The sequence below is a fragment of the Neovison vison genome, chromosome 7 (genome assembly GCF_020171115.1).
Source record: "Neovison vison isolate M4711 chromosome 7, ASM_NN_V1, whole genome shotgun sequence".
NCBI classification, from domain to species: Eukaryota; Metazoa; Chordata; class Mammalia; order Carnivora; family Mustelidae; genus Neogale; species Neogale vison.
The window spans coordinates 179,766,562-179,789,119 of record NC_058097.1 but is presented as its reverse complement, the minus strand read 5'-3'; the positions used below and the strand labels follow the sequence as shown (position 1 = coordinate 179,789,119).

General features: G+C 39.5%; 2 protein-coding genes across 3 annotated transcripts in view; one reads left to right on the top strand and one right to left on the bottom strand.

Moving 5' to 3' along the window:
- Positions 1-316, bottom strand: part of PDHX (pyruvate dehydrogenase complex component X) — a 70,892-nt gene extending 70,576 nt beyond the window's left edge. Inside the window, exon 1 of the mRNA XM_044259067.1 lies at positions 237-316. The gene's annotated coding sequence lies outside the window, so the exon portion shown is untranslated. The remainder of the gene's footprint in view (positions 1-236) is intronic.
- On the top strand, positions 295-20,235 carry LOC122912837 (APAF1 interacting protein). Of its 2 annotated transcripts, XM_044259068.1 has the most exons (7): positions 295-378; positions 10,298-10,398; positions 14,535-14,583; positions 15,670-15,787; positions 16,137-16,272; positions 19,120-19,287; positions 19,914-20,235. In XM_044259068.1, exons 1-7 carry the CDS (start codon positions 322-324, stop codon positions 20,011-20,013), a joined length of 729 nt encoding a protein of 242 aa, XP_044115003.1. In that variant the 5' UTR covers positions 295-321; the 3' UTR covers positions 20,014-20,235. The 2 variants fall into 2 exon arrangements, with proteins under 2 accessions (XP_044115003.1, XP_044115004.1); XM_044259069.1 differs by lacking the exon at positions 295-378 and having other exon boundaries at positions 10,313-10,398; positions 14,386-14,583.
- Positions 20,236-22,558: the final 2,323 nt, after the last annotated feature.

The window sequence follows — 22,558 nt, the reverse complement described above, 5'->3', positions numbered from 1 at the left end:
CCGGGCCCCGCCTCCTGTCATGTTGGCCACGCCTCCGAACTCCTGCGGCGTCTGTGCATCTCCGAGGCTAGAGACCCTCCTTAGTCCCGCCTCCAACCTCGTTCGCCCCACCTCCCGGCCAGGAGGCCGCGCCTCCGGATCTCGCGTCCGCGAGGCCCTCAGAGACTCGCTTTCCGGCAGGTCCGCCCAGCCCTCGGGCTGCCCTCAGCGCCGCCCGTTTGCAGTTGCGGCCTCACCACAGACGGGTCTTCCTTAGCCCAGGGTGAGCGCGGGTTCCGAAGCCCGCGAGGATAGGAGATCTTGGTTCTCCTCATCCGCGCCATGTCGGACTGTCACGCTCCGGAGGGAGACCGCGGCTCGCGGCGCTGCGGCGCGCAGGTAGGGGCGGGGCCACGCTGCGGTATTAGCCCGGAGGTGAGGCGCTGGTGGCACGCGGCGGCGGGAGCGCGGAGCGCGGACCCGCGGGGCCTGGGACCAGTGCGGACGCGACCCTCGCTCTCCGCCGCTTCGGCTCCCCGGGCCGACCCGAGGCCACGGCCCCGCCGCGGTCCCTGCTCCCGGGGCTGGGCTCCGACGGCGGGCGGCGGGCGCCAGACACTTTAAAGGGAAAATAACGGAGGATAGCGCCGGGTGTCTTGAGTGTTTTGAAACCACTTTGGGGACACACAGGCCAAACAAGGCAACGGGAAACACTGGAGTGCAAATGGAGCTAAGGCTGTTTGCTCGCGAGCTTTTTTTCTGCGCCCTTGGCGACCAGCCCGACGTTTGGCAGCAGTGGACTCAATGGAAACGGTGGCCAAATCGGGGCTGTGCTCCAGGAGCCAGCGCTTTCCCTCTCTGCCTGCCTCAGTTTAGAGTGATTATGGGATGATCGGAGAAGCTTGCTTCCTTGAGCAGGAGTCAAAGGAAAATCCACTCTCGGGCTGCATCTGCTTTTCGTTCACTGGGTATACTCCCCAACAGTTTAATGGAACACCTACGTGCTCAGGGATACGGCAGTGATTAAGACAAATGGCCTGGGATCTGGAGGAAAACTAAACGGATAAATAATTGCAGTACACCCTGCTTCAGAGGCAGGGACAGCCTCCCTAAAATTAGCCTTCTTATTCCCCATGTTATTCTCTCTTAGGACTGAAGGTTCCAATTAAAAAGTAATAACACGTGGGAGATTTTATTGCGAAATACTTGTCAATCTCGTCTGAATAAGTAAATCCCCAGATGAGCAGAAACGACTGTGAGGAGGGAATGCTGGACAGGGAAAATTGGGTGAGAAGGGGGAAGACGTTGGATACAGGTCAGATGGCCAGGCAGGTGTGTGTGGAAAGTGAGGAAAGCAACCTGTTAGAATCATTGCTAAGACGATTCAATAACGCATATGTTAATGCCCCCAGTAGATAAATCTTGGTGAAATATAATCTAAATGAGCATCAGGGAGAGCCTTTATCAAGGGAGATGAGAATAAACGAGAATTCTCATACCAAACCTGCCAAGTTCAGTTCACTTCATTGTTCGTAAAAAATTTGAGCCGACCTTTCAAAATGGGGAACACTTCAGGCTTCTCTTAAAACTTTAGAACATCTGACGGCTCAGGGTCAAGAGCGAGCTGACTAGTGAGTACCACCTAAATGTGCTCGCCAGGTTACCATAGCTCCATACTCAACAGATTTGGATATGCACTTCAGTAAACCACTTCCTGTAAGTCTAGTTCAGGCCATGGGCCACCGGTTTGTAACCTGTGCCATAGGACTTTTCTTAATGTAGATATGATCTTAACCCAGTGTTCATTGAGCAAAGCACTGTGGTAGGTATATTGATATATCAAGAGCATGTTCCCTGCCCTTCAGGGAGCTATGCTTAGCTCGGAAGTAAACCAGGAACTACTTGTATTTTTTAATTATACCTTACCTATCACAGTGTCCTGTGTGTGTGAACCCTGAATAACTCTTGTTCTTTAATATTACAATAACACAAAGTTTTTCAGTACCCTTCCTTCTATTTTCCTTGACCTCATCAGATCTCCACCCTCCCCTCTGCTCTAGCAGCCCATCCCCATGGCCATATCCTTCCCTGCCCAACCACTGCCCCATTAGCCCATACTTTTTTGGGTGAAGGATTTTTCTTTTCTTTACTCATACAGGTCTCTCTGTGTAGCCTCTATCATAGGATCCTCCATTAAGTAAAGGCAATTATTTGCGTAAAGGCAATTATTTGCCTTTACTTAAATGCCTCCCACTCAGAACTCCCAAGGGATGGGGAGGGTGTCACTCAACGATATACATTTGTGTCTCTACAAATATTACTGTGTCCTACTGCAGCAAGCTCCTGAGCAACTCTGGGTAGTGCCCTGAGGGCCTTCCCTTCACATTACCTTAAGTGACTATCCCAAAACCTCGCCATCTCACCTTGTCTTCTCCTCTAAGCCTGTTTTGAAGAGGACTTTGCCTCCAAAATCACAAAGAAAATGAAGCTATGTGTGAACTTCTTCAGTTTCTTCCTGTTCCCACCTACGTTATAATGTAAAGGTTAAGAACAAGACATCCACGTTAAAATGTAAGGGTTAAGAATAAGACATCCAGAATCTGACTGCCTGTGCAAATCTTGGTTCTGCCAGTTGCCATCCAAGTGCTCTTGGACATTAATCTTTTTAGCATAATACAGTTATTAGGAGTAAGTTAAATTGTGCATATAAAGCCTTTGGTATGTGATATAAAATAAATATTCACTGAATGTTAACTATTTTTGTTATTAATTATATTATTACATATTTTCCTGCATCTTTCTTCCTCCTCCTGTCTAAGGTAAATACCTCCCTGGTCTAATTCCAGCTGCTCTGTCTCGACAAAAATTGACCTATTTTAGGCTTTGCTTTCCTATGTCATTAATCTCTCCCTCTTTCCTAATTTTACCTTTTAGCCTGTAAAGAAAACTCTGTATTAATCAGTTTCCCTATCCACCCTTTCACAGCCACACTATCGAGAGAGTCCTTAGAATTCTCAGCCTCTGAGTTTTATTCACTACTTCATCCACTGAGATCTGGCTTCTACACCCAGTCTATTGAAACAATTCTTACTTAAGGTCATGGTTGACCTAATTTACAAATACAGTTGGCCTACCGAAACCCCAGCCCAAGATGAACCCTACTGACTATTGTTCTTGTGATTGCACTGAGCCACATTCCTAGAGAAAACTACACAACTACATGGACCAGCGTTGCTTCATCTTCAACATTTCCGCCTCAGATTGGCACTTACCACTGCCCAGCAACCATCCGGGGTTTCCCTAGTGCTTTATTGTCCCACTCCCTGAAATTACTAGTTTATACCTTTTCAAGGTATTTATCTTTTATATTATCTTTTTTATCTTTTCAAGCCTCCCATACATACCCTGTCCTCACATTGTTACTCAGCTGATGACTTTGTTCATACTTGAGAAAACAGAAGACATTGGATGTGAACTTACTCACCTTCCTCCCACCAGACCTACTGATCTGCCGAAACATGAACCCATCTTCTCATCTCTCAAGGTGGAAGAAGCCCAATCCCTCCACTCAGGATTTCCCTGCACTCTCACATCCAGAAGTTGTTTCTCCCCCTCTCCCAGTCTTTCCGACCATGAATGCCTTCCCTCTCAGCGAGACTGTTCTCATCAGCATGGCTTCCAGGCCCCTTTGTGATGTGGCCCCTGCAAACACATCTGCACTTTCCTTGTCAGTACTCTGCTCTGGCCACCTGGCCTTTTTCCTATTCCTTAAACATGTAAAGCACTGTCTTCATTCCACAGCCTTCACATTCGCTGTGTTCTTGGACTGGAGTGCTTGCCGCTCCCCAAGATAAAACCTTGCGTGAGAGGGGCGCCTGGGTGGCTCAGTCCAATAAACATCTGCCTGCTCCGGTCATGATCTCTGGGTCCTGGGATTGAGTCCCCCTCAATGGAGGTCTGCTTTTCCCTCTGCCCCTCTCCCCTGCTTCTGTTGGTGTGTGCTCTCTATCTCACAAATAAAACATTTAAGAAAAAAAACCTTGCATGTACAAACACATTCATTACACTGGGTTTTTTCCCACACTTTGTAGGCTTTAGATCCTCATGTGCTCAGAGAGGCTATCCTTAACCACCTCAATCAAAGTTGATCTTTGCTATGTTTCTCTAAGTTCCTAGTTTGTTTCCTTCTTCCTATGTAAATTTCTTTAGGGCAGGGACTTTGTGAAGCGTTCATGGCTGAATTGCCAGGAAATGCTTGGCATACTCGGACTGTGCCTCATTAAGGCTTCGTTCAACCAACCCCTTCCCTGTGAAGTTTTCCCGGCTCCTGCTCCCTCCCACCACTAGCTTCCCCCCCTCCCCACGCCACCACCACCAGTAGCTACCTTGGACTATCTTGTATTATGTATTGCTTTGTCTTTTCATAACTTCTTTACTAGATTGTGAGCTTCTCAAGAGTAAGGATTTTTATCTTACTCATATTCATTTCTTCAGGGCTTACAGTAAAAATTTACTGAAAGAATGAATGAGAAGAAGGCTCTATAATACCAAAGGAGAGATACATAGAGCAAATGTTGTGGCACAGGATTAAAGGAGGGAGTGATCACTTCCTGCTGGGATGATGAGAGAAGGAATCCCAGGTGAAGAGGGTAGGGAGTCTGGTATAACAGCCAACAAGCAGGAGTCCGACAGCTGGAGTTGGGATAATTGAAAATCCAGCATGAGCAATAACAGTGCGAAGAAAAAAAGATGCACTTGGAGACTAAGAAAATATGTCTTAGTTAACTAGTGCTCCATAACAAATACCCCAAAACTTAGGCTTAAAACACAAGCATGTACTGTCTCACAGAGCTGCTGAGGATTAGGAATCCAGGAGCGTTTGGCTCAAGGTTCTGGCTCAGGGTTTCTCCTATGGTGACCATGAAACCATCTGCTGGAACTGCTGTCCTCTCAAGGCCTGACTGCAGCTGGAGGTCTGCTTCCATGCTTGCCCGCGTAGTTGTTGGCAGGCCTCCATTCCTCACTGACTTTTACCCATACAGCTCTTCACCACATGGCCTTCTGCATAGGCCGAGTACCCTTACTACTTAGCAGCTGGCTCGCTCCCCTGGAGAAAGTGAGCCAAGAGAGAGCAACCAAGCTCAGTGTTTTATAGGCTAATGTCAGAAGTGACCTACCATCTCTTCTGCCCTGCTACTGCAGTCCCTGGTCATGCAGCCTCACCCCGGTACATGATGAGAAGGACTGTGCACCAGGGTGTGAATACCAGAAGGCAGGGACCACTGAGAGTCATCCCGGAGGCTGACTACCACAACTAGGTTGAACACCAACTAAGAGATTTATATAAACATAAACTGAAAGAAAATATTTGAAAAGGTAAACTGGGGTAAGAAAGCAGAAGGACTTAAGTAACAGACCAAGGATGTTGCATTTGAGCTTTCTGTGGTTGGAGAAATAGGGGTTCAGTGATCAAAGTAGTGTATCCTTTTAGTACCAAAAGGAGAGTGGAGGGTAAGCCAGAGAAGGAGTGGAAGGAGAAATTGTAGACAAGGAGACCAAATAGGAAAAGATCACCCTATTCCTCCCCCAAATAGGAGTTCCTGGAGAGTTTTTACTCAATTATTGCAAAATAGAAAACTCAGGATAATGAAAAAGTGAATTTCACAAAATTAATGCATTCAATTTAAAGGACTGCCTTTTATTCTGAGATGATCCTACTTTTTTTATGTTAAAAAGGCCCTTTCTTTTTGGAGGAAGGTGATAATAGATGGTTAAATGACATAAATGCTCTAACTTATGTCAGTCGCTGAAATTTAAACAACAACAAATTGCTGGCCTATCTAGGGAAGTGTGGGAATCAAGGATTCAAGTTATGAACATAAGGAAACTGATACCCAGGAAGTGTCCCTGACTTGCCTGAAGGCACTCAGCTAGTGGGAGGGCAAAGCTGAAGCCTGCTTCAGATCTTCTCATTTCTTCTTCTTCTTTTTTTTTTTTTAAGATTTTATTTATTTATTTGACACAGAGAGAGAGATCACAAGTAGGCAGAGAGACAGACAGAGAGAGAGGAAATCAGGCTCCCCACTGAGCAGAGAGCCTGATGCGGGGCTTGATCCCAGGACCTTGAGACCATGACCTGAGCAGAAGGCAGAGGTTTAACCCACTGAGCCACCCAGGCGCCCCTTCTCATTTCTTCTATTTAGTGTTCTGCTGACCTGAAGAAGTATGGTAAAGGCGAAAGGGAGAAATAGGGCTCTGAGGGGAGGTGAAGTTGCAAAGAAAACTGGTACACATAGAGAGGAGAACGAGACTGAGAGACTCTGCAAGCCCAGAGATAGAGAAGATGCTGACAACTTGGCTCTGCCTGCATCCAGTCCCTGCCTTAGGCCAGTGTCAAGAATTATAATAATCTCTCTCTGTCAAATAAATAAATAAATAAATAATCTTTAAAGAATTATAAAAGACTGAAATGAGCAAAAAACCCAAAAAATCACTAGGTGTCTTAGGGCTATTGTGCAGCTCTGTAAACTGTAGAATGCCGATAACAGTGCAGATGATTATTGATCAGAGAAGTGTGACCTGTATTCTGGACATTGGATTTGTTGCTGCCTGGTGGATATTGTCCAGTTTTTCCTTGTTTGTAAATCAAGGATTCTTGATTATTTTATAAGGATGTGTGTTTTGCATTGTCTTTGGACATAGTTGGATCATCTTTCTGGTTCTGTCATTAGTTGATGGGTTAAATAATATCTTTGACATGTTTATTTTATAGTTGTGGGAGAGTCCTCCAGGTTCTCTGTCCCAGCAGTACATGTCTCTCTTATGCTTAAATTGAAAGAAAAAGTGGAGAGGGGCAGGTTTAGAGTCATTGTTGGCTGGGACCAGGTATCTTAGTGACAGTAGAGCTGATTTCCTTAAAACAACTGGATTGGAAAATTTTTTAAAAGTATTGATTCAACAACTTTTTAGCCTTTACTGTCTTTAATATACAAAAAATACTGTTAAATCTTTCTCCTTCATGGTATAGGACCTCTACTATAAGAAGCCGATTGTAATCCAACTTTAGAAATGTCTTTCAACATTCTTACTCTAATTGAAAACCAGACATAACAGTTAACAGACAAGTAATATTACTGACATTCCAGGGAGAAGTAAATGTTAACCTTTTTCCTTCTTGTCTGTTCTTACTGAAATATATGTTCTAATATTTATTTCCTTACCATTCTGAACAATTTAGATGACTGCATTTTACCCAGTATATTTGTTAGTTCCCACTGCTCCCTGATTATTTTCCCTGAAATTGTAATTTTGTGGGTTTGAACGGTTGAATGAAACTTTATTAACAACAGCTGCCTTATCATTGTTATTCCTGTAGCACGAAGCGGGCTAATTGCTGTAATAACTCAGTACTGGAAAAGACAAAAGGAAAAGGGGAGAGACCCATAATAACAGACCATTTTCTATAATGTTTGCAACTTGCTATGCAAATTGATGGTTTTAAGGATTGGAAGACTGCAGGAGTCTTCTCATTAGCTGTGCTTTAATATATAATTAAAATATCATTTGTATCACCAAAAAAGGAAATAGCAAATTATACAGGGCATGGATAATTCTGGCTAGATTTTGTAAGGACAGATATAAGGAAAGGCAACACAGCGTTCTTATTATTTTTAATTCAAAAATTTTTAACACATTAGAATAGGAAAGAAAGTAAAACTTCCAGTTATAAAATAAGTAAGTCACAGGGATGAAAAGTATAACATATGGAATATAGTCAATAATACTGTGATAACATTATATGGTAACAATGGCAACTATATTTATTGTGGTAAACATTGGGTAATATATAGAACTGTCAAATACAGTATATTGTACACCTGAACTAACATAACACTGAAAAAAAAAATGGGAGGGAAACTAACCCTGTGACATCACATATTGTCCTGGTGGATGCTTTATCTTCATTATTTTCCCTCTTAAAAAAAAACCTTTTTCATCCCATACCTAGAATCCTGTAGCACTGTATCTCCTTTTAATCCTCAGAACGTTCTCATTTTATGGATTAAATTGAAATCCAAAGTCATATAAGCAATAAATGCTATAATGTCATTTTCACTTTATGTCCATTAACTCCTAAGCCTATGCTAACTCAGAACTTCAAAAACATTTAACATTCCCATGTTCTTAATTTTATATTTTGAAGTCTACTCCATCAAATTATCAATTATGCCAAAATACAGTGTATGTGTAAAATATTAACAGTGAATTTTGGAAAACACCATAATTTCCAAAAGCCAGTTAAATAGCTGAAAATTTGGTCTGTTCAGTAATTCTCTTTGGACTCAAAAATGTTTTCCCCCTTTACGCAGTGCCAAAATTTAGCCAGGCAAGCTTCCTTGCTGTGCTTTTGTGCACATGCACTATGTCTTGGTCACCCTTACCTGGAGCGTGTAGCTCCATGTCTGGTCACAAACCTATGGAGGGATTTTCTCTCAGGTACCCCATTCTGAGGCCACCCTAGGTTTTATCTCACGTTTCTCGTGGCTTATAGGGCTATCAAAATTGAAGCTTAAGCTCACCAGAGTTCTGCAAATACCTTCAGGGAAATTATGACTTCAGAGCTTCCCTCCCAGGTAGACTCACCCTGCTTTCTTTTATGGCTACTGTGAAACCTTACTTTCTTGCCAGCCTAGCAATTTGAAATGCTTTAAAAAGGGGCACCTGGGTGGCTCAGTAGGCTAAGCAAGCCTCCACTTTTGGCTCAGGTCATGATCTCAGGGTCCTGAGATCAAGTGCTGTATTGGGCTCTCTGCTCAGCGGTGAGCCTACTCCCCCTTCTCTCTCTGCCTGCCTCTCTGCCTACTTGTGATCTCTCTCTCTGCCAAAAAATAAATAAAATCTTAAAAAAAAAATGCTTTTAAAAAAAATTACTTAGCATTTTTAGTTGTTTTCAAGTTAAAGGTTGTATTTCACACTGCCAAAAGTAGAATTCATTGTATTTCTTTATTATTTTCATTTTCTTTAATTTTATTTTTTAAAAATGGGGAAAACATTGATTTTTTTCCTAAAAAAGTAATCGTTAGACTTAATAAAAATAAGCTTTTTTTTTTTTTTTAAGATTTTATTTATTTATTTGTCAGAGATAGAGGGAGAGAGAGCGAGTGAGCACAGGCAGACAGAGAGGCAGGCAGAGGCAGAGGGAGAAGCAGGCTCCCTGCCGAGCAAGGAGCCCGATATGGGACTCGATCCCAGGACGCTGGGATCACGACCCGAGCTGAAGGCAGCTGCTTAACCAACTGAGCCACCCAGGCATCCCAAGCTCTTATTTTAACTAGACTTATTGTGCTCATCATTTCACAATATATACAAATACCTACTCTTTATGTTATCCACTATTATAATGTCAAATCTCAATTCTACTTCAATAAAAATACATAAAGCTTGAAATTTATCCCAACCTGCATACATTTGTTCCCGGACATACATACCTTCATCAGAATGGGCCCAGAAAGTGTTTATGGTGATTGCTTCTTAGTGAGTCCTTTTCATGTTATTTTCTTGACTTTATACTCCATAGTGAGTAGATACTGCTTTTGTAATAAGAGGAAACAGTGTAATCACTGGAAAAAAGATCTTAGAATAAAAATAAAATTGAACCAACACAAAATATGAACACAAAGCTGTCATAGATCATGACTTAATTGAGTAATGTTTTGTGTAAAAAAATTCGCTGGACAGACAGAAGCATGTTCCTCTCAGCACTAGATTCTGTTTTATTTCAGCCATTGTGGTAGACACTTATATATACTGGCATCTCCCCACCTTATTATTGCAGCCTGTCCCATGGTGTTGTTCTAAATGCTTCTATTCTGAATAATTCCACGTTGCTAAATAACAGTAGGAGATCCACCTTCTAAGCATTAAAAACAAAGCATGTCTTCTAATAGTTTTCCTCCCTCGTGGTACCTTCTCTATGTTAGATTTTCTTAAACTTCCTTCAGTCTTTTTTTTTTTTTTTAAGATTTTATTTATCTATTTGAGAGAGAGACAGCACAAATGGGGATGGGAGAGGGACAGAGGGAGAGGAAGAAGTAGACTCCCTGTTGAGCAGTTGAGGGGAACCCACCCCGCCCCTGCCAACCACAGGGGACTCCAGCAATCCCAGGACCATGGGATCATGACCTGAGCCGAAGGCAGACGCTAAATTGACTGAGTCCACCAGGCACCCCCTTACATAGGCTTCTTAACAGAATTGTCAGCTAGAAAAGTCACTTGATAATATAATGTCTCTTAGAAAAATCATTATCTTCTTTTTAAGGACAAGGAACATCCAAGATACCTGATTCCAGAGCTTTGCAAACAGTTTTACCATTTGGGTTGGGTCACTGGGACTGGAGGAGGAATTAGCTTGAAACATGGGTAAGTTTGGGGCTGATTTCACTTCTGGGAATTATCCATGTAAGTAGTCCAGTGAAAAGCCTAATATGTGTTATGTCAAAAGAACACCTGGTGCCAGTTTTTTGTGATACTAGAAATATTTAGTTTCTAAATGGAGAAATGAATATTTGCATAAATGAATAGTAAGTGTGCAGAAGTTGTAGACCCAAAAAAATACCTAAGGATTTAAGAACCACAATTTCTAATCAGAATAATTTGGTCCTCAGTCTTTGGAGTACCAAAGTTAAATAACATGCTGCCAAGTATGTTTATATGGCTAGAATTAGAAAAGGTCCCCGACCTCTAAGTGAACAGGATTTGTTTTAAAGGTTCAGATACATATTTTAAAAGTCACTTAAATACAGATGACAAGCCATCAAAAATACTAAAAAATACATTTTATTAAGTCAAAAGATGGGCAATATGCCTTTCTAAATGCATTGTATGTCATCATCAATGGACAGCACCTGCTGGTCTTTGTTGCTCAGAGGACAAAACACGAGGCACTGGCTGAAACAGAAGGAATGAATAGTATTTAACTGTTCATGAGATTTAGTCAGTGTCTTTCCTCCAAGAAGATGAAGTGGTACATAACCTACTAACGATGAAAATGCAGGTTGTGGAATCTCGTTCTTTCCAGTGTTTTAAAAGAGGATGAATTTTTTTCTCCTGAAATGTTTTAGGAATAGTATTGTCTGGAGGCTGAATGTTAAACTAAGTAACTTGATGTATTTCTTTATCCTAATTCACTTTCTATAGCAAAATTGAGTTACTATAACACTTGTATAATCTCGAATATATATATAGTAACACCCCCTAGGAGGCTGCATTTCCTAGAAAGGAATGGAACGTAAAACTTAATCAGAACATCTAGAACAAAAGGGGTTTTTCGGCATACTACAAGATGATGCCAGTGAAATTTCACCTGTTTCAAATTGTCAAGTTACTCATAGAATATTAATTCAACTATGGGGCCTTAACTGTCACAGTTACATGTGTAGGGATATGCTCTGTCTAGAAGGGTCATGTTCCTCATGGGACGTCGCACGTCCTCTGTGCCTCCCCTCTTACCATCACCCTGTGCTCCTGTCAGTTCAGCACTTTGCAGGTTTTCAGGTGATTTTGCCAGAACCTCCCAAGGTGACCTGTTCAGAGCAAAGCCCTATGATAACAATGTTTGTCATTGTTGTTTTCATTTATCCACTCATTTCATGGAGTTCCCAGTAATTTGGTTTCTCAGCTGTATTTATGATAAATTATACTCTAAACATTGTCTTTAGTTAACTGCTTTTTATTCATATATGCAGAAAGTTTATGCGTGAACAAAATAGAACTTTCTACCCAGCTCACTTACAATAACTGTTTTCTAAGTGGCTTTTTAAAGAAACAGCCACATTTTTTTTATCATAAAGACATAAAAGACTGTGTTCTTTCTAGAAGAATTGTGTTAACCCATGCACTGAAACTGTGGGTGGTCACTCTAAAACACTCACTGGCACCTTTTAAAATTAAATGGTTTTTATAGCACTACAATCAATTAATGGGGACATTGCATCATAAGCATAAAATGCTTTGCCCTTAGTTAGATTCTTAATAGGTGAGGAGCTCCTCCTGGAGGTCACAGGTGGAAGCAGCCACAATTATATGGCATTGTTTGGAATCTCACTAAATTTGTGCTTTACAAAGATGGGTAATTTGTAGTAAAACATCCAGTTTTTTCCCTAATATTTAAATGACTTCGTAAGTCCCCATCATTAACTTTATCCACTATGTTATACCCATGCAGTTAGTAAAACTTCACTTTTCTTTGCCTGAAGCTTAAAGCAAATAAATTTGGAATGAAGGATAAACCCAATAAATAGATTGTGTTTGGGAACATAAAATTATTTACTGATTCCAAGGTTTGGCCAATGTGATCCTAGATTATGCTACTTGTGTGTAGTCTGTATCATCCCAAAAGATGTATATAAAAGACAGCTTAAGATCCATACAAGTGTCAAATCAGAAGGAGGAAACGGAAGACCAAGAAAATGGCAGTAATCATAAGCAATTCCAGGATACTCGGCAGCCTCTGTGTTTAGGTTGGGTCACTGTCATTCACATTTAACATTTCCTGTTTTCATGTTATGATACCATCACGTGTCAGAGACACTAATCCTGTGGCATGTTATTAGAATTGAAATTAATCAACTTATACTGTAGAAAAGATAGCAGGTTTAAGATTTAATTTTTTTTTAAATAACTAGACAGTAAATAAAAATAGAAGCAACTGAAATCAGATGTATTGGGAACTCTTGAATTTTGTCCCCTTCCTTACCAAATAGTGAAAGAGCAGGGAGTATGGAGAAATAAATTCCAAAATTTAATGCCTTTAAATTCCAAAACACTTTTGGTTTGCAGCTTATAGCACCAAGTAAAGACTTCACTCTTAGTCCTTGGCTTATCTCCCTCCTAAAATAAAGGCTCTATCATGTTTCTATTTTTATCCAGATAGCTCCTTCTTTTAGGTGTGAGTATGTTTTTTCCACAACCTAATTAGCTAATCTTTTAATTACCCAAAGTTGATCAGTCTAAACTGATTTGTTTTCAGAAAGGCAGCAGTAAAAACAGATTCAGATTGCCAAATCATTTGAATAACAGAATACCCTGGATTTCCCCACTTTGTAGGTGGATTTTATTTACCAGCAGTCTCTTTTGAACTTTATTTGAGTCTCTTCCCAGGATTGCATAAATTTCTCCCCACACAAGAAGACTTACTTTACAAATCCACTGACTTCGTACCACACATGATTCTCGAATTGCTTCCATGTTACCCAAGGACAAAAGATGTGGATCCCTGTTATTTGCAAAGGGCCCTTTTTCAATAGTATGACCCCTACCAATTCCACTGATTCCAGAGGAATGCCACTTCATGTTTTCTTATGGAACAAAGCCTTAAATTGAGCTGTGTCATGAAAACAAATGATTGAGATAGCTTGCTGTGCTTTGGATTTCTCTCCCATTTTCAGGCATTTATTTTGTAGACCTTAGATTACAAGTGGACCCTTAAAGGAACTTTAATTTCTGTCAGTTGCAAGTCTGTAGGTTTATTAAAAACCCCAACCGGATTGATAGCTTGATTCAATATAGACCATCATCCTCATTTTCACTAGGACAGTTAATATTCAGTGTCCCTCTATCCATGGCTCAGAGGCAGAAGCTGGAGTGGGCAGGTGCTGGGATTTCCTTCATTTGCATGTACATGGCAGCTCTTTAATACCCTCTGGCAGGAGCTGAAACTAACAAAGGAGCCAAAGGACCTTGTTGAGAGCAGAGAGAATTTAGCGAAGGTTTTGAAATTGATTTCCAAATCAAATTTGAGAGTACTTTCTGTTAAGTGGAATATATAGCATCTCCCTTAGGACCACAACATTCTGTAACAGGAAGATCTCAAGATGTAAGCATGCCTTTTACATTTTTAACTTTCTGCTGTTGTTTTAGCTTTGTTACCAAATATTTTCACAAGAAAGATGTGCTTTTCAAATAGGAAGTGTGTGTTCCACCCAGAAAGTAGACCTGTTAATGCTGTAATTTAACAAGTTGTCCAGCAGGGGTCCCTGAACATCGTGTTTTATAAGAAGAGCTTTTGAAGCAATAAAATTAAACTTGATCCCTTGTAAGATGGAGATCTACTCCTCATGAGTATATTTTCTTCTGAATGGATTTTATAATAAGTACTCTGTGTGTAATAAGATAAACTTCTTACTCACGCTTAAAGATGCTAAAGACTTGTGTTTTTAGAATTGTATTTCCCCTAACCAGATAGTTCTGATGACCATTTTTTGCACTGTAAAAAGAAATATATGTGAAAAACTATACCTATTATAGTAACATATATAATATATATATTATATATGAAAACTATCAACATTTTGCTGTGTCACTGGCATTATAAAGACATTACAGTAATTTGATATTCTTTCTATACAGCATATGCCATTAATTAAATCAAGCAGCTTTCTGTGTGACTTGATGTATAAAGAATATTGATGATTGGACTGCAAGAATACACTTGTCTTTGGTCAAAAGCAGAACAGTAGAGTTAAATAAATGCCAATTTCTATATTTTGTGTTACCAGCAATGAAATCTACATTGCTCCTTCAGGAGTGCAAAAGGAACGGATTCAGGTACGTTAAAGGCATCCTTCTTAACACCAAATGACTTGTCTTGTCTACTTGACTATTGTTTTATGAAATGGAATTAATTTCAAAAGAAGTTTTGAAGGGGGTAATATTGTTATAGTTTAAATAATCAACAAACAGTTGTTAAGTGACTATTAACAATTTTTTAAGGTGATTCATCTCCATCCAACTAATATGTTTTGAATTCTCATTCAACCTCTAGAGGGCACAAGTGAATAGCGCAATCTTTACAAAGCGATTCTAATTTTGCAGCATTATACCACCATCTTTATCAGGATAGTAGGGGAATCACACTGATAGTCTCAAATGGACCGAACTGGCTCATATTTAGCAATAGCCAGGCTATTCCAATATAAAGTTATAAAACTTTACTTCGAATCTTTGAGAAGTCTCATTCCACATTCATGCTTAGAAGACTCAAAATCTAGTTAGAACATATAGCACTTAACTTCTAGCTAAGGCATAATGCTTCATTAATAAAACATTTAGACTGTAGTTTGTAATAAACCCTGGCAAGTCAAAGTCACAAGTCGGAAGTATGCCTGCCCTACTAGGAAAAATCCATGCATCTGCTTAACTCCTTGAACTTTAAAATAATATGCTTTATTGAGGTGAACATGGTTCTGATTACCAGAGAAGTTTCTCAAGAGATTAGAAATTCTACTCTAGATTTTTCCTCATGTCATGAAATATAAAAAAAAGAATTGTAGCACCCATCTCAGAATGATGACTTCTTTGTATAGCTTCCCTGAAATATAGTTGTGAAATTGCAGGGAAAATCTAAGAAGCTATATTAATGAAAACAGCAATATCATTACAAACATATGAAATTTTCCACATCAATTGTTTCTTCAAATTCTAAAGGAAGAATTTTAGCTCTTGAGAATAGTTCATCAGTAGAAACATTTTTTTTATTTCTCAAAATGGCTAAAACATTTTCAAAGAGAAACTGTATATGGATTTTTAAATTGTGAGTTAAGTATGCTCACATATATATTAACACGCACAAGAAAAGGGACACTTCTAACTGATACTGTATAAGCCTTTTTTTCCCCCCTACTCTATAAACAGCCGGAAGATATGTTTGTTTGTGACATCAATGAACAGGACATAAGTGGACCTCCGCCATGTAAGAATCTTAAAAAAAGCCAGTGTACTCCTCTTTTCATGAATGCTTACACAATGAGAGGTAGGCAGAAAATGGTACCATTTTGACTATGATCTCCTTGATTATTACAGCTATACTTCAGACCATCTAAAGCTATTTCTTGAGACACGTGTTAAGTATTGAGCATTGTCCCAATGTAGATAAAGGTTAAATGCCTTTTGCTTTCCAGCTTCTCTGTTACTATTTCTCTCTTCCTCTTTCCCTTCCTACCCTCCTGTCTGCTGCCAACTTATGATTCCATGCCAAGAAAAACAAATTCAAAATTACATACAAATAAATGTATGTGTTGTATATATACATATATAGATATTTCTCTAAAAGGTAACATTTCGTTTTCACTGGGCATGTGACTTTTTTCTTCCTCCTCCAGGAGCAGGTGCAGTGATTCATACCCACTCAAAAGCTGCTGTCATGGCCACCCTTCTCTTTCCAGGACGAGAGTTTAAAATTACCCATCAAGAGATGATCAAAGGAATAAGGAAATGTACTTCGGGAGGGTATTACAGGTATTTTTTTTTTCTATTTTTCTTAAGTAATTTGAAAAGTATTTTTCTGTCTTCTGATAAAGAGGCTGCTGATCTTTTTATCCCTTTAATGAGATATTGTGGGATCTATGTTAAATAATAGCCCACTTACTATTATACTATTATACAGATCTGTTCTCAATGACACAAATCAGACACTTCTCCTCCTCCTTCCCTACTCCTGCCCCAACCTTGGTAAATTATTAGCAACATGAATAATGAAACATTTGTCAGAATAAAGCGAAAAACCCTTGGCTGAGCTTTCTGTAGAGATGGAAAGATTATGTTCCATATGAAGTCACCCAGAGAGCAAGATCCCCTTACTTTCACTTGGTCTCCAGGAAGCTTCAGCCCTCACTGAAGTTTCTACTTCATCCTGATCTAATTAGGTATTTCCAGAACATTTTAGTATTTATTAACCTTGTGCAATTATTTCAATTAAGTAGATCTCTGTATTTTTATAATTTTTCAGAATGGAAAGTGGCATAGATGGTTTAATAGAACCTTCTAGATAAAATCAAATCCACCAGCCCACAAAAGAGTAGTAATTATTTGCCAATCTAGAATACAGGGACAGGAAGAAACGTGTTCTCAGTGCTCAGGTATAAGCTAAGCATTTCTTTTGAATGTATTGGCATTCTATTTCTGAGCTTATTAATTTGCTAAAGGGCCTGATTCTACCTTATCTTGCTTAGAGGAAATGGGTGCCAGTTTTTCTAAAGTGTTCTGATGGCAATATCTTATTGTTACTCCACGTCGTAGAATGTACAAGTTTAAACTAGTGTGCTGAGAACTTACTATGATTTGATTTTAGTTAATATTTATTGTATGCCTACAGCATTCCTTGGCACTGTGAAAAACCTATTTACAAAAGTTAAAATGTTTAAATTATGGAAGTGTACATACTAAAGAAAGTATAGCTCCACATTGCCTTTTCCATTCTGGGTCTTGAAAGAGAAGCAATATGTGTGCTTTTAATTTCCTCAGCATTTGATTGCTTTGGTGAAGAAATAAAAGTAGGTTAGAAGGAGGTATAACAGGGTGCCTAGAGGAACACCAGAGTAGAATTCCACAGCCTTTGGAGTTCTGTGGGGAAAAGAATGTCATGAATGAAAAGATACCATTTCTTATGCACCATAACATACACATTTCATATATTATTTTAAATGTTTTAGAACTTAAAGAATACAAACTTTTTTGAACTGTTCTTTCCAATTCTCTTTGAGCCTGGAAATCATAAACAGGCTCATTATCACCACTCAGGGGACAGAGATATGGCTTTTTTTTTTTTTGAAAGTCCATCTTGAAAAACAAAAACTTTCAAATACATACCTAATTCTCCTCAGGGGAGGTTCCCACATGTAAGTGTAATTGTCCTCTCTCCTGGCAGCAACACGCCTGTGGTAGAGTGAAAAGAACACTATTTAATGATCAAAGGACCATCCTGGCTCTGTTCCTCATTTAACTCAGAAGAATTAGTTTTCTCTCTGTAGAGTGGGTGATTCGGATTGAATTTCAGGTTTTAATGTGCTGTAATATTATTTACCCCTGAAAAGATGTCTGACTATTCAGTATAGGTTCAAGGAAGATATATGTTTGTGATTCTCTTAGCCAAAATTAGGAAATGTTTGGGATTAGCAATTCATTCCTTCCATATTTAAGAATATTCTTTAATTGGAGCGCCTTAGTGGCTCAGTCAGTTGGGCAACTGCCTTCAGCTCAGGTCATGATCCGGGAGTCCCACGATGGAGTCCGGCATCGGGCTCTCTGCTCAGCAGGGAGCCTGCTTCCCCCTCTCTCTCTGCCTGCCTCTCTGCCTACTTGTAATCTCTGTTTGTCAAATAAATAAATAAAATCTTTTTAAAAAAAAGAATATTCTTTAATCACTTCTATTTTACTTAAATGAAATAGTAAACATCCCCTTACATGACAGCTACTTAACCTATTCCTGCCCTAAAGTTGCAGGTTGTGGTAAAACTATACCTAGAACTTCTTTGTTGTTTAGTTTGGCCATTACAGAGGTAGTGAAAAAGCTACCTTTTTCACTTGTTAATATAACATTATATTAACAAGGCAAGAGAAATTCATGTAAAAGGGAAAACATGTCCGAATTTGACTGGGTATAAACAACCTCAGAGATAGACTTAATTACCAGTAACTAAGTTATTCACTTAAATATTATCTTACACAAACAGAAAGGAAACACATGTGCCAATTTTATCACATGTATTTCCTGAAAACAAGGTGGAAGCTAAAGAAGTTCTAATGCCACAGACTTGAGACTGTTCTGAAAATATTAACACATCATATACAGAGTTATTTCCAGAAGATTCTAGCTATCCCAGTGCCGCAAGCCACACCAGTATTTATTTGCCTCAAACACTTTGGGGGCTTGCAGAGATAAAAGGAATGGATTTTGTATCTTTGGAAAATTCATACTTAATAAGTAGTTAAATTGTTAATCCTTTCTATGCTTCTGGTTATCCGATCTATCATTGTCTCATCACCTGTTGAAAATATTATGGTTGTCTCTGCTTCAAGGAAATACATGTATGATCTTGATCATTTCTTTGTTAGGTTTTGGTATCCTGTACAAATTTCTGCCACTTATACTTAGAATAATACCTGCCAAACTCCCAAGGCGTCTTTTGATACAGCTGTTTATGCAAGATATACAGAATAACATGCAACATCTTGTCTGTAATTTGGAGTGGCTTTCAGATATAAAGAGAATGTCTAACTGCTTACTTGAAAAAAAAATTATAAACCTAACATATGAATACCTTTATTTGTTTTAATGGGGAAAAAATGACTTATTTTGTCCTGTAGGTATGATGATATGTTAGTGGTACCCATTATTGAGAATACACCTGAGGAGAAAGACCTCAAAGAACGAATGGCTCATGCAATAAATGAATACCCCGACTCCTGCGCAGTCCTAGTCAGGCGTCATGGCGTGTATGTCTGGGGAGAAACCTGGGAGAAGGCCAAAACCATGTAAGTATCAAGCATAGGACATTTGGGACAAGTCACCACACTCGAAATGTGAAAGGGAATGAAGTATGTTTTGTGATCTGAAGAGAAGTATGATTTTGTGTGTGTGTATTATTGGTCAGATTGGTTTAAATTTAAGTAGCTTACTATTTCTAGATATTTGACTTGTATTATGTATTCACTTATTAAGAAATATTTATTGGACAAGCTATTATTTGGCAAGGCGCCATCATGCACTTGACAAAGAAGAAGGAAACACAGATCTCATTCTCCAAGTTTAAGGCTAGAAGGAAGACTAAAGCTAACCTAAGTTAAATAATGATTTGCTACACTTTTTTTCAAAAAGTGACACATGGTAAAAACAACAACAACTTAAATTTATATAAGTAGTATAGTATATTTTGAACTCCCTTTATGTCCTGGGAAGCATGTAATATGATTGCATGATTCAGTAGAATTCCTGTCCATGTTTTAATAATGGGGGCAAAATGAGAAAAATTTGGCCTGGAATTGAGGGGAAAAAATGCACGAGAAACAAGGTTGACTTTATGGAGAGGAGAAACGTGACTGGTAGGATTGGAGAACTCTGTTTCACTGAGACCTTCAGTTCTTTGCTTTTTCTTTTATAGGTGTGAGTGTTATGACTATTTGTTTGATATTGCTGTATCGATGAAGAGAGTTGGCCTGGATCCTACACAGCTTCCAGTTGGAGAAAATGGAATTGTATAAGCCAAATGAAAGTTTAACGATATACACAAAGTTTATCTTAATTATGACTCAAATGAAACTTGACTATTCTTTTTAATGAATTGAACATTTCTGTGATACTATTAATTTGTCACTAAGTACAAGATGGCCACCCTGAATCTCTTCTGACATTGGATGATATTTGCTTATATTTTTGTAATTTTAAATGACACTGCAGTGGAATAAAAATTATTTCATAATGAATTTTTTTTGTTTACTTTAAAATCCTTAACAGCAAAATATTCCCCTCTCAATTAATTCCTTTCTTACATATACTCCCAGAGAATTCTTCTTGTTCTTTAAAGTTACTGATAACATAGACATCATGAGAAAATTTCCATTCATTATGAAATGAGCATTTTTCTTATTTTAGTATTGGCATCGTAACATTGATGTGAAGAGTTGAAATCAAACGCATCTCTCAATATTGATGTCAAAGCAATTTATAGATTTCCCCTCTATGCTGTATTGCTTCCCTGTGATAAAACAAAAGGCACTCATTTTATATTGGAACCGATTGTGAGGTTCCCATTAACTCCCACTCTCCAAGCCAAACAAAGCCCGACCAAACCAGTGATATAATCAGAAAGTGCTTTCTTTAGGGCAGCCAAAAGCAACATCAGCTTGATCAAAAAGGTTTCCCTTGGTTAAGGCTCTTTTCAGTTGGGGGAAAAAAATCAGTAATGCATCATCTCCACAGTCTGAACCTCATACACCCCCTCTCAGTTTCCTGTCCTCTACCCTTTGAGTTCATTTACCCCAGTTCTTTCGCTCCAGCCCTTGGATCATACCCTTTGTCACTATCCAGACCCCATTCCTGTCCTTGCTTCCTCCCTTACGAAGCCTAGGTGGCAGCCCCATATTTGCACCACTTCATAGCAAACATCCTAACTGTGCTCCCTCCATCACGCTCACCTGGACAGCCCTCCGTGCTTGTGAAGCCACTTACTTGGCACCTGCACCCACACAGCAAGGTCTGATGGGGGAAAATTACACAACTCTGTTGACTGATCTCATTTCAGAGTTAGGACCACAAATCTCAGGTGGGCACTCGATCCTGCCAAACAAACTTCCTATAATTCCTTAGTAAATTCATTTTCCCAACCTCGTGACAGTTTCTCCTCACCCTTGTCTTTCCTCAGATCTCCACCATTCCCCCCCAACCCGCTGCACCAGATGACAACCTCTCATACTTGAAGAGATAAAATAGATTCATTGCAAAGAGAACTAAACTTTCCAGCTCATGTTTCTACCAGCCTTCCTGCCTACAGCCTTCTTTGCCACCTTCCTTGTGCAGAGTTGGTTCTAAGGCCAATTCTGCCACTTCTCCCTTGAATCCAATGCCCTCTGACCTTCTCAAGGGCTTTGCTTCTACAAGGATGCCCACATGCCATTTTTCTCTTGTATTGACATTTTTTCACCCTGTTAACTGGATCTTTTCTATTGGTATAAAAACCTACTAAAATATCATCTATCTTAACACACACACACACACACACACACACACACACAAACTTTGCCTTCAACCTTCAGCTCTTTCAGTACCTTCAGAGCAAACATTTCTTTAAGAGTTGTCCACTTCTCTCTCAGCTGTTCTCTCACTTGTTCCTTGACCCACTCCTTCCAATCAGGGCACACCACTCCACTGAAACAGATTTACCAAGAGTAACAACCCCCCAGCCTCCTTGAATGCTTCTTTTACTTCTTTGCTTAGAATGAAACTTGTCTCTCCCAAAGACACAGTTTCCCCTGAGGCTAGCCTCTCAATTGATGGTAGTTCTCACTTCCTGTACCCTCAGGCATGGGGTGAGTGAATTCCTTGAACATTAAAAGTCTTTCCTCTTCTCATTCCATTGTACTCAGCAAACCTTTGGTCACAGCTAATTCCAGCTCTTCTGACTCCACACCCACACCTGTGTGCCTTAAGGTGGCTGAAGGAAAACTCATAACCATGTTAAGGTCACAATGTTGAGTGGGTTTTTAATGCTGCCTGGGAATTTTACTTCACTACCTCATCCATTCATTCCCTCACTCTCTTGACAAGTGTCTCTGCAAACTTCAAACTCCTCCTCCCTGCATATTCACTCTTGGCTGACAACCCTGAGTGCTATTTCACTGAAAAAATAGAAGCCATTAGGAGAGAGCGTAGCATAATGTATAAAGTTATTGAATGGCTGTGTTGTACACCTGAAACTAATGCAACATTTTGTGTCAATTATACTTCAATTAGAAAAATAATAATTAAAAAAAAAGAGCTTGCATGGGCTTGTACGTCTCTGCTGGGATTCTGATGATGAGCTGTCCATGCTTCCCACTAAGGCTAGCCTCTTCACGTAAATAAATCTCCACCCCCTTCTCATGTAAGGACAATATCCATGGCAGAATTTCCAATTTCCTGAAGTCCTCCCCAACGCAGTTAATGGTAATGCCATCTTTCCAGTTGCTCAAGTTCATAATCTTGCTATCATGTTTGGTGGTTTCTTCAACAGGCTATACATCTAGCTAATCAGCAAATCCTATCTGCTTT